The 13,166-nt window shown below is 33.5% G+C and overlaps 1 protein-coding gene across 1 annotated transcript; it reads right to left on the reverse strand.

Annotated features, from left to right (window-relative positions):
• Positions 1 to 1,333: 1,333 nt before the first annotated feature.
• LOC107821835 (photosystem I subunit O-like) lies at positions 1,334 to 5,466 on the reverse strand. Its single transcript, XM_016648293.2, has 4 exons — positions 5,288 to 5,466; positions 4,379 to 4,451; positions 2,757 to 2,936; positions 1,334 to 1,524 (listed from the first exon to the last, which is right to left on the reverse strand). The coding sequence occupies exons 1-4, from the start codon at positions 5,373 to 5,375 to the stop codon at positions 1,434 to 1,436; spliced, it is 432 nt and encodes a 143-aa protein (XP_016503779.1). The 5' UTR covers positions 5,376 to 5,466; the 3' UTR covers positions 1,334 to 1,433.
• Between the last annotated feature and the right edge of the window lie 7,700 nt (positions 5,467 to 13,166).

The following is a 13,166-nucleotide window of genomic DNA, read 5'->3' on the forward strand; positions in this document are numbered from 1 at the left end:
GAGGAGTACGGATGCTCCTATTAGGAGGTGTGAGAGGCTGGTTGTGGCGGGGCTGCGAAGGGGTAGAGGAAGGCCGAAGAAGTATTGGGGAGAGGTGATTAGGCAGGATATGACGCTACTTCAACTCAGTGAGGATTTGACCCATAATAGAAGGCTGTGGAGGTCAAAGATTAGGGTAGTTGGCTAGTAGGTAGTCGAGGGTTTCCCGTTCTTTTTTAGTAGTATTAGTAGCTCGCTAATTTTTTCGTATTCTTTGACCCCTAGTATTTGCTTATTGTTTCGTTCGCTCTGGGTATCGTATTTTCCATTTTGTTACTATTTGACGTTATTTTATCTTTTACATGTTATTTCATTGTTGTAGTTGTTGTTGGTGGTGGTGGTGGTGTCTTTTTCTTTGTCCCCTTATTCTTTCTATCTTCGTCGTCTTCTTCCTTTCTCTTTTTCACTTTTTTCTGAGCCGAGGGTCTATCGAAAACAGTCTCTTTACCTCGCCAGGTAAGGTAAAGTCTGTGTACACAGTAGCCTCCCCCATACCCCACTTATGGGATTATACTAGGTATGTTGTTGTTGTTGTTGTACCTGCTTATAAATATTTATTGTAATTATATTCTTTATAAAATATTAAAAATTAAATGCCTATGGGACTTACACCCCGTACCTCGGAGCTCACGCCTCGCTGAGATATATATAAAACACTTCGCCTTACGCGCTCACGCTTTTTTAAAATACATGTATCTAATCCACACATCATGCGCGGTACTTTTATCATTAGACCAATTCATGTAGGTTTCTGTTGTATCTCATTATTCTATAAATTTTATGAAAAACAAGTTTACGGGCCTTTTAACATATTTTGACTTTAGGCCACCAAATCTGTTGAACTATTCTTGACTACGGCATTATATACGAATTACGATTCATCTTCAATTTATGTTGTGTCATTTGTCGTAGTTGTTGCCTACCTACCGTTTAGGTGGCACTAGTGAGATCCAACTAAGGTGAGGAACTTCGTGTCGCGGCTGCTCCACTCTGCTGCGCTGTAGTTTCATGAACTGAACTTCATTGCCTTCCCGTGCTCGAAGTGAATAGGCGTTGTGTCGTAGGTCAGTTTCAGGGTGGGGAGCGAAGAGAGATCAGAAAAATGATTCATTTGGATCGACGAGCTTTTTCATCCGAAAAACAAAGGTTGACATTTTTAGAATCCACAATTCAATTGCTTTATTTATCTCATTTACTGTTTTTTTTTTGTTTTTTTTTTCCTGCTTTTTCTATTTATATCCTATCACTGGTAAAAAAACAAAACCGTAAATAAAAGTACAGAAAGTAGAAGGGATTTGTCTCCCATAATATTCTGAAAATTGAGAAAGAAGGAGAGTTAAGACATTAATAGATTCTTCATTATACACAATATAATTATCAGAAAAAAATTCCATTTAAAAGTATTTCTCAGTCCTTCCTTTGAATCCAATTTGCCCAAAAGTGAGGCAGAGGAACAAACCCAAGTGCCAACAGACCATCCATAGCCTGTAATTAAGACAATAATGCAAATATCTAAATTTAGAGAAAACTAAGAATTGATCTGTAACAAAGTATTTTGTCCATAAATACTATAGAAAACCCTAATTATTCTTTTCGAATTGGTCCACTTGATTATTTTCATGTTTTTTTGTTGCAAAAAATAGGCCAAATGCACTAAAATTCATATAACATTGTGAGTTTCTAATTAAAAAAAAAAAAAGATTTTGAATTATTATTTTTAAATTTTTCTTCTATAACATAGGGCAGATCACACAAGGGGAAAGGGGGACAATGAGAATTGAATTTTCATATTTATGAGACTTTAACCATTACTACTAGACTATAAGATTTGTGAAAATTGGTTTTCCACTAAACAACATATACTATTGAGTTGCATACTGTATACTTCTATTTTCTTTAATGAAATAATTTGTGGTCACATAATTATGTAAAGCTTATTTTAAATCATAAATGTTAAAAGTATAACTCCCTCCGTTCCGGTTTACGTGAACCTATTTCTTTTTTGGTTCGTTCCAAAAAGAATAACCCCTTTCTAAATTTGGAAACAATTTAGCTTAAACTTACAATTCTACTCTTAATGAGAAATTTTTATAACCACACAAATATTCTGGAGCCCTTTTTGACTTGTTTAGGACCACAAATTCCAAAAGTATTCATTTTTTCTTAAATTCCGTGTCCAATCAAACAGGTTTACATAAATTGGAACGGAGGAAGTACTTTCTTTCTTAAACTCCGTACCAAGTCAAATAACGGCAGATAAATTGAGGATGCAAAGAGTAACAAAATCGAGCAAAAATCAATAATTTGGTGACCAATTTAGACATTTTCTTTTTTTGTAAATCTTAGTCCGTAAATACTGTATTACATATGTATTCAATTACTCCATTTGTTCCAATTTATGCGATGCACTTTTGCCTTTTAATCTGTCTAAAAAAAATACTAAATTTTTTTCTTATTTAAAATAATTTAACTTTAATTTTTTTAATGAGATATTTTATAGTCACAAAAATATATATGACTCGTTTTAAACTCCGTACCAGTAAAAATGCATCATATAAAATAATCGGAGGGCAACAACAACAACAACGACCCAGTATAATCCCACAAGTGGGGTCTGGGGAGGATAATATGTACGCAGACTTTACTCCTACCCCGAAGGGTAGAGAGGCTGTTTCCAGGAGGGCGTAAAACAAAAAGAGTAATTATGGTGGAATTACCAGAATTGAGAAGTGACACCAGGGCCAGTAGGGAAATGAGAGAGCTCAGTGCCAATGCTCTCAAAAAATAGACCACTTAAACTTTTGCCATTAATTGCTGGAATGCTTGAAGGTGCCAGCCATCCAATTAGACCAAATCCAATCACATTCAAATCTCTCCTCAGCCAATCTCTCTCAAAGCTTCAAATTACACAGTACAAAATTACAAATGAATTATGGCTAAAAGAAAAAATTAACTTACATAAGCTAATATAGAATTTTTATGTGAGGACAACCCGGTATATTAAGCTCCCGTCGGATCATAAGGGTCTAGCGTACGCAGCCTTACCCTGCATTTCTGCAAGAGATTGTTCCACGGCTCGAACATGTGACCTCCTGGTCACATGGCAGCAACTTTACCACTTACGTCAAGGCTTCCCTTCAGAATTTTTATATTACTACTATAATTTAATTTGTGGCATAGTCAAAAACTCAAATAAGATATTCCACAATAATCCAATCACATTCAAATCTCTCCTCAGCCAATCTCTCTCAAAGCTTCAAATTACACATTGCAAAATTACAAATGAATTATGACTAAAAGAAAAAATTAACTTACATAAGTTGATATTGTATAGAATTTTTATGTTAGAGCAGCCCGGTGCACTAAGCTCCCGCTATGCGCGGCCGGACCACAAAGGCCTATCGTAAGCAGCCTTATCCTGCATTTCTGCAAGAGGCTATTTTCACGACCTTCTGGTCACATGACAGCAATTTTACCAGTTATGCCAAGGCTCCCCTTCAGAATTTTTATGTTAATACTATAATTTAATTTGTGGCATAGTCAAAAATTCAAATAAGATATTCCACAATAATTTTTGAAGCACCATTACCATTACACTAGAAACTAGAAATATCCTTTATATAAAGAAAATTCAATTTTTTTTTTATATATATATAAATATTTATTTTTTTAATCGATTCGAAAGCAGCAATAGATGAGATTGAATCACATAAAAGGTTCACCCTTCACCCTGGGGGATTCGGGAGTTGAGAGTTCTGTGCTCTTGTGTCCGTGGTAAGCAGGGGCATATATACCTTGTCCTATGCGGTGTTACGAGACACTGCTTCGTCGAACTTTTTTAGTAAATATATAAAAGAAAATTTAAAATATTGGGAATAAATATAGAAATGAAACTACTTAAAACTACAGTAATTTATTTATTTATTTCTTCAAATTGTGACACTGCTTATGAAAAATTTCGTGTACGCCACTAGTTATAAAACCAATAAGATTAAGAAGAAGGTGAAGCTATCAATCTTTCATATTCAATATTAGGACCAGAAGAGTTGGTCCATCCGTATACCAACTCGAAACAAAGATTTTACCCTTTTAGCACACTATAATTTTTCGACGAATGGAATTCAACTGAAGCCGCCTCACTAAAGGTACCTTTGCCACTGATTACAGGTTACTAATTTCATTTATTACGAGCATTAATCAGTAGTTACCTTAGGTAATTTGATCATGTAAAAGAAAATTCTACACTGACTATAAAAGTTAAACTCAAAAATAAAAATAAAAATAAAAACTGTGTAAGCAACCCCACTGTAATTAAATAGATTTTTATCTGGTAATTTACCATGTAAATTTGCCTCCTGAAGCTTGGGCGATCCTTAGAGGGTTTCTTGCTGTCACTGGTGATTTTAAGAAGCCTGTGAAGAAAAATGGAATTAGTGGAAAAGTGAAAATAATATTTTATTACAATAATCCACCTAATAAAAAGGACTATTATTCCTATAATAAATAGTCAATAGAAATTTTCCTCTATTACTACAGTTACAGGATGTAGCATTCGGCAAAGTTGTATAGGCATTTAAGAATTAATATATACTATATAAAATTAAAAAATTAAAAATGACTTTAATGTTAAATCCATACTAATTGTCAAACTAGAGAATTTAATAATATTTTGCACTCACTAACTTAAAATTGGAAATGTGACGGAATGTACGTGAGTTAAGCCGAGCTAGGATTTTTAGTTTACAGGTTGTGTACCATAATATTTTTTACTTATTCGGTTTTAAATATATTATTTATACATATTTAATAAAAAATTTAACACAAATGTAACGTTTGAATCAAAACTATCAGGTTCTGTCGAACCCGTAACTATAAGATTGGATCAGCCTCTGAGTGGTATTCAGAGGCGGATTCAGGATTCAAATTTAATGGGTTCAGCTTTTAAAATTTTAGTATTGCACTTATTGTACTGTTAAAATTATGGGTTCAAATCTAATATTTATTAGAATTTAGTAAGTTTCTACATATAAATTCATGCTTTGTGTCGAAATTTATGGGTTTAGTTGAACCTATAACCAAGAGGCTACGTCCGCTCCTGATGGTATTACTCATGAAAAATCCTTTTGAAAATGCACAATAAGTTAGAAAGCAAATAGAGAAAAGAAAGTCATTATGATAATGTGGAAAATTGCCATAAAATCAAAAATAAAAATTTTTTTTTAGAGAAGAAAATAAAAAATTAAATTACCTGAGTTAAGGGATGTCTTTTTTGAAGATGAAAGAGAGGAACTAACCAAACCAACAACAGTTGATGTAGTAGCCATTCTTGCTGCCATCTTTCTTAATTTTCTAACCTTTTCTTGTTTTTGCTTTGTTTTCTGAACTTGGATTTTGGCCTTTGAAGAGGTGACTAGTGGATGAAAATTAATAGTGGAGAGAATAAAGATTCATTTAGGAAAATATGTGGTGGACTATAAAGATTGTGACATCTGTAGATTTTGTGGATGGGTTATTGATCAATGACTGGTTGACATGTGGATTTTTATAGATTTTGATAGATTTGATTCTGCTGACTTCCTTCTACTGGAAAAGAACAAGAACAATTCGCGTTTACGTAAATAGCCGGTCATATTTATTGTTTATTTTTTTTAAACATATACATTGATTATATAAATAATCGGTCATATTTAACCGTTGTTTTCTTTCATTATTGATCATATTACTGTCTTGTAGTTTTAATTCTGCTTTTATATGGCTTTTTGGTGTTGTCTCTTCTTGTCTATATTTTCATTAATGATGTGCTTATGCTTTCCTGAGCCGAAGGTCTATTGAAACAACCTCTTTATCCTAACATGGTAGGAGTAAGGTTTACGTACACACTACCCTCCCCAAACCCCACGGTGTGCGATAATACTTGCATGTTGTTGTTATTGTATACATTGATTATACACGATTATATACATATAATACATATATTATGACTCTAGCAACTATTTTTAATTTAAGCGATTGGATAAGCGATTATTTGGATTAATTCTTCTATAAAGATATCGAAATTAAGTCTTATGCATTGACTGTGGTAATAAAAAATATACTATCAGGTTACTTATAAGATAATAACACATGTATTATCTAATAAAAACATTAAATTGGTGTGCAATACATTAATTGGTGTGCAACACATGTATTATCAATGTTCGTATGTTTAAATTGTACACTCTTTCCACTTGAAACTTGAAAATTTCCAGCTTTTCTTTTAGTTGTTATTAACAAAGAAGAGGCCTCAATAATTTTAAGGTTATCATTTCCGTATTTTTCGCAAATAGAGTTGATAATATATATAAAGAGACACTTAAACTGGCCTCAGACTCCAACTTACTCAATAATCAAGTAGACATTTCAACTTGGCACATGTATGTCGGGAGAAATTCAAAAATAGCCAGATTTATAAGTAGCCATTCAAATGGCCACGGTTTCAAAAGTAATCGAATTTTAGCCACTTTTCATGTAAAGATAAATCTGAACGAAAACACTGTTCAGAATCCGGAAAAATACTTCAGCATAATATACTGGAGTTCCAGTATAATATACTTGTCCAGCATAATATACTGGAGCCAGCAAAATATATCGGTCCAACATAATATGCTGGAAGTTCATACACAGGTGCACCGAACTCCAGTATATTATGCTGGACCGGTCTCTATTGCAGCAAAATAGAGGTTATTTTTCAATGACTTAGCAAACGCTGGCAATTTTTAAATGACCAGTCCGAAAACTGACTAAACCGTGCTATTTTTACTGTATGTCTCGTGGGCATCCCGAGCTGACATGGCAAAATGTTTCATTTTCATACAACTTCGGGTGTGTAAAATTTCTTAAAATTATATTTTTGTTTTATTTTTTTCATGTGGGGCTCACTTTCTTTATCTCCAATCAAGGTATAGTCCCCACCACTCTTTCGCCGCCATCACAAACTCATCACCATCCTCGCGCTATCACCCCAACAAAAACAACACGTCACCAAATATACCATTCAATAACCATAAAATTAAATTGTATTATGATTTTTATGGCAACCATGGAAATAGAGGATAATCGAATAGAAGAAGCATTATTGTTTTTGATTCTAATATTAGATCAAATTGGACACGCAACCGATTGAATCATTTCCAATTTTTATATGAATCTGGATCGGGCCTTAACCCTAGTTTGCAAGTGCAAGCGCTGTGGAATTCTCCACCGTGTTGTTAGAATCGTCACCACCACCGATTTTCGTTATGTGGTGGAAATGGAAACGAGAATGGCGACGAGTAATTAGATGACGATGAAATATTCCGATGAATTATTGAAGCAAATGATGAATTTTCTAAAAATAATAGAAATTAAATTGAATAGAGATGATGAATTTTCTAAAAAAAACACAAGTGAAATTGAATAGAAAATGAGGGATTTGGTGGAAAATTTATGGAGAAGGAGAAAGAGGGTGGGCGGTGAAGGAGATGGTAGAGAGGATTTTCTAATGTTTTTATTTTTCTTTTTTATAAAAGTTATACGTGTCAAGTGTTTATTTGTCATTATTTCATGTTATATGCGATTGTAACTCACACTCTAAGCTTACCAGACGGGAGTGTCCACGAGATACACCTGTGCGAAATTGAAGTGTCTATTTGATTATTGAGTAAGTTGGAGTATGAAATATACATCCGAGGCCAACTTTAAAAATCTATTTTTGTATTTTGCCTTTTCTTTTTTAAAAGTAACGAGAAGCGTCTTAGCTTGTACGATGACACACCTTTCCAAATTTGCTTCCATGGCCAGTTGTTTGAAGCTCTGCGTTTGGCCATAGATTTTGGGTACTTCTTAAAAAAAAAATTGAAACATCATTTATTCATGGAATATGATCAGTTTTTGAAAAAAAAATTTGAATTTTTTTTCAAGTTCCCAAAAACTGCATTTCAATCATAAACTTTAACTTTTTTTCTAATAAAATGCATGTCCAAACACAACTTCAACTTTTAAAAATTATTTTCAACACAACTTCAAAAACTCTTTTTTAAGTTTCAACCAAATCTACGTTCAAACGCTAGCGAAAGTACTTGGGGATATGATTAGCAAAGTGTAGCCAATCTTAACGAAATATCTTCCTTAATTAGTATTAATATTTTGGTTGCTCAAGCCGATATAGGTACAAAAGTTTCTAGAACAGAATAGCTTATTCCTATCTGTTTTGTTCTTGTGAAACTATTTTATTCCTTTTTAAAATTAAAATGAGCTTATGAATTCTTTCGATTTCATGGATAAACTGGTGTGATTTTTTATTTTTATTTTATTATTGTTTTACAAATGTAGCAGTTGTCTGCTACAGTCGAAGATAGATTGTATTGTTTGGAGAGAGATATCACAGATAATGATTAGGAAGCTAGCTAGTTAAATAGACTAAAAAGTTGCAAGTTGAGAATTAAGGGCTCGTTTGGTACGAGAGATAACAGATAATTAATTTCGAAATTAAATTTGAGATGAATTTATCTTATGTTTGGTTGGGAAAAAATCGCGATATAACTAATTCCGGGAGTAATATCCCGAAATTGTAATGTTACTTTTGCACACATCTGGCCAAACATCAATGCTATCTTCATATTGGCTTTTCACCATTGTTGTCAAAGCTACCATGAAGATAGTCATGTTGTATTTCTCATTGTTGGTAAACCTGTATTTGTAAATAATGACTGAAAAATTAGAACGATAGCTTATAAACGTAAATATAAATGAAACAGAAATTAATTCGAGCCCATTGAATTCACAGTGTTTCCTTAAGGAATTTAATCCCCTCCTAGTACCCAAGGTTATGGATTATTTCCTCCCAGGATAGAACGAATTACACACTGGTGTAGCGGTACTTCAAACCCCAGTGTTTCAGCGAACACAAAGTTCGGCAGCAAATCACACTTACGGTTGCTTTGTTTGTAGTTTAAAACAATGCAGAACAAGGGAGGAGAACTCAGAAGTCGAATGGAAATTCTGAGAGGAAGGAATGCAAATTATAGCCAACGTTGAGTTTTCGGTGAAGAGAAGATCAATAGCTCTCAATTCTGTTTTTGGTGTGTCATTCTCCAACTGTTGTTGCTCATATTTATAGCAGTCAGTTGTGAGACCCGCCCCCCCCATGGTGGAGCATGCACTAGCTTGTTATGGAGCAAACACTTAGCCATGGTGGGAGGAGCACTAGGCGGCTACTATTGCAACTGGTGGTACAATACACGGATTGGAACATATCCGTTATAAACACGGATAATATTACGTTAATATCTACTATTAACAAATAAATTTGGTCCAAAAGATTAATCAATCAATTGACCGAAGCCGAGCGACGACGACGAGGCGAGGCTTGCCTTCTTCCTAACTCTTTAAGAGCTACATGAAGTGCATTTGTATATAAACCCACCAAACTCCTTTTCCTCTACCAATGAGGGACAATGTCTCATTAAAATGAGAGTAAAACTTAAAATTTTACTCAAATTTTTTATTTCCCTCCATTTTCCCCTTTCTATATTAAAAAGAAACTCAACACTCATACCCTCTACCCTGTTGTATATTTGTATTTTTGTCACTTTACATAGGGAGAGTTCTCATTTATTATAGTTGTAGGGCCAATTATAAATGAAAAGAGTCCTTCCACCTCTATTGCATAGTTGACCTAGGTTTAGCCTTACCATGTTTTTGGAAACCATTTGACTATCATTTTTGGATAGTCAAATGGTACTTCTTCTTAGGTCTAACCCTTGTTGATTGGGTTCAATTGGTTACTATAGAATAGGTAATCATTTGATTTTCACTACTAACTTTTATGAGCTTGTTAATGTCGTACTATAATTTCATATATTTTAACGTTATTTACCGTACTTATTTTTTTGTTCGGATGCTAATTTGTACGACAATTAAGTTTAATAGAGTTTATTTTATGTGCAGGAATGCTTGGACATGAACTGGAGAAAAGTTACATGAAATGGTACCTCAAAGCTACAAAATGGAACAATAAAAGAAGACGTGCAAGGCAATGAAAAGTCACGGTCGTAGACAGTGCAAGGCTTTGTCCAGGGCATTGTCATTGGCGCCTTGTTAGCGCCTCGCGGGGAAATATTGGCGCCTCGTATGGTGCCTCGTGGAGTAATGTTGGTGCCTCTGACAGTGCCCCGCGCTGACGATGCTTATTCGAGCCACTTTATTTCCTCATTACGTTTGGACGTGTAGACCTCAACCCTGCCTTATAAATACCTCCAAAACTTAGTTTTTAGAGGGAGGGAAACATTATTGGAGAGGCAAAAGACTATGGAACACACTGGAGCACGAATCACAAGAGTCTTTCTCTCCGTTCTTCTTTAATCTGTAGTTTAATGTTTTTGAATATTACTATAATTATTTATACAATTATAAGTAGCTAAACACTCTAGTCTAGGGTTTGATGGAACCGTTTGGAGGATGAATTCTTGTTACGTTTTAATATAATTTTGCTTTTGGATATTCCTACTTGTTCAACTACGTGTTTATTACTGTTGATTGAATGACCATCAACTGACTATGCCTATTTATTATGTATTGCGTGAGAAAGAATGCATATTTAGGTTGTTACTGAACAACGTCACTCCCAAGGTATATGAGAGATCAATACGGTGAGTTTAAAAGCGGGATTATAGATAATGAAGCTTTGACATGATCAAAGTGAGCGATGAAAAAGTGATGGCTAGCGTAATTCGAGAGAATATGACCAGTACATTATGGTCTCGTGAGAAAATTACGATAAGTCGAGTGTCAATAGAGAATACTTAGGCAAAATTGTAGGAAACGTAGCGGGAAGGATTCCGACAATTGGGGAAAACATAACTCTAGACTTTTCCAATCTCGTCTCCAGCCCTTAGTATCCATAGTTATTAATTTAGTACTTTAATTTATTAATAATTAGTTAGACATAAGAATCTTAATATTGATAACTTAAAAATTGTTCGAGCTTATCTTCTTAGTGATATTGAACAGTTACAGTGAAACCTTAATTCTTTGTGGAATTCGACTCCAAAATTTTAGACAAATATATATTTGTAGCGAACACTTATTCTTTTTAGGATTAGAATTGGATCGTGATCACCTGTGATGAGAAAGAAATAGCTAAAGTTTCATTGAAGTTAATTCAACGACAAATGCTGCTAAAAGACTCATCCTTACCAACCTTATTCGACGTGCAAGAGGCAAATCTTGGATATAGAGTTTTCAGAATGAGTTTGAACTTTTTATATTTTTATATATTGCTCGAGTCATTAAACAATAATTTTCATAATACTCAAAAAATCCATTCTAAATCTGCCTTGAATCATGTGTCTAGTGTTCTTCCTAAGACAGGTATTTACCAAACCTCGACGAAATTTAAATGAGTTAGTGGAACTAATTGTCAGTAAAATAATCGTGTTTATAAACAGAAAATCATAAAATCAAAAAACGTAACAAAAAATGCAAAAATATATTTAATCCTCTCATTTTTGTCCAGAATATTTAGATTAATTCCTCCCATGATAGAACGGAAAACTATTCTGTAATAACCAGGGGCATATGCACCTTATACTATGCGGTGTCACGGGACACTGCTTGGTCGAAGTTTTTCACTAAATATTTATAAGAAAAATAAAAATTGGGAATATGAATAGAAAATGATACCGCTTGTCTTTATAGTAATTTATTCATCTGTTCAAATTATAACATCACTTATATAAAATTCTGCGTATGCCACTGATGATAGTTGCACTTCAAATTATAGAACTTCGATGAACTCAAATGGCTGAGCAAATCACACTTCACATTTATCTTTATTTTAAAAAATAATATAACACCATCATATAATTATCTCCAAAATTTCAAAACTGTACGTAGTTCCAGCGAAATTTTGGATACAAATTCCATCCTATCATTCACAGTCTTGAACCATTGAAACTAAACTTGTCTCCGCTGCTGTCACAACCGGCGTCTCCCTCGTATTGCCACTGTCTATTAGAATGGAATCACATAGATAACAAAAAAGCTTCCTTTTTTGTGAAGAGTAATTCATGAATTCAAGGAGATGACTGATCACGGCCGGACCTAGAGCATTGAATATGGGTTTTCGACAGCGGCAGAGCCATGATTTCACGTTTATGAGTTTGAAATTCTAATCGTCTTAAGTTATTGAATTTTAACTTAATAATTTATATATATTCAATAAATTTTTTGAGACAAATACATGATTTGAACCAAAACTACTGGGTTCGACCGAACCCGCTTGGAGCACTCTAGCTCCGCCCCTGGTTTCCGGAAACCCAATAACTCTTGCGCAAATCCTGTATTTATATTAAGAAATCAACTAAATATTTGTAACTATTTAACTGTGAATCCAGTTATTATTGCATATTAATTTGAAATTAAGATGAAAACTCATAAACTTCAAATCTTGAATACGCCAATTATTTTATATTGCCAATCAGAAGGCAAAAATCCAATGAAGGATTTCGTCCCTTAAAATTGACGGATCATGGACATGCTCCCTTATAATTTCAAATACTTTAATTTTTCTTTCTCGTTTAGTCTCCAAGAAACACATTTTAAGGCGAACACAGAAAATAAATATTAAATTCCTTAAGCTTGTGAAATAGAAAACCAAAAAAAAAAACGTTACTTAACACAAAACAAAAAATATAAAATAATTCAGAGCCCACAATTTTTTTGTATGTTCTTACGAAATTTAATTCCCTCGCTATTGCCCAAGGTATTTAGATTAATTTCTTCTAGGATAAAATGAAAAACTATTCTATAATAACAATACTTCAAATTACAAAACTTTGGATAAATCAAATGACGTAGCAAATCACACCTAACACTTATGTTTATTTCGAAAAATCTATATAATATATAAAAGTGGGAATAGACAAGATGACTTGACGCCTCTCTTTAGCCAAGGATCCTATTTGTTTTTTTTTATTTTTTTTGCCTTTTTCTCTTATTTTTATTTAAGTAAATTAACTCAATAATGGATTGAGTCTCTTTGATTTCCCACTTTTATTGTACTCTTTAAACAATTCCGTTTAAAAACTCCAAAAGTTTAACTTCCTTAA

This window comes from Nicotiana tabacum, chromosome 22 (genome assembly GCF_000715075.1).
Source record: "Nicotiana tabacum cultivar K326 chromosome 22, ASM71507v2, whole genome shotgun sequence".
NCBI classification, from domain to species: Eukaryota; Viridiplantae; Streptophyta; class Magnoliopsida; order Solanales; family Solanaceae; genus Nicotiana; species Nicotiana tabacum.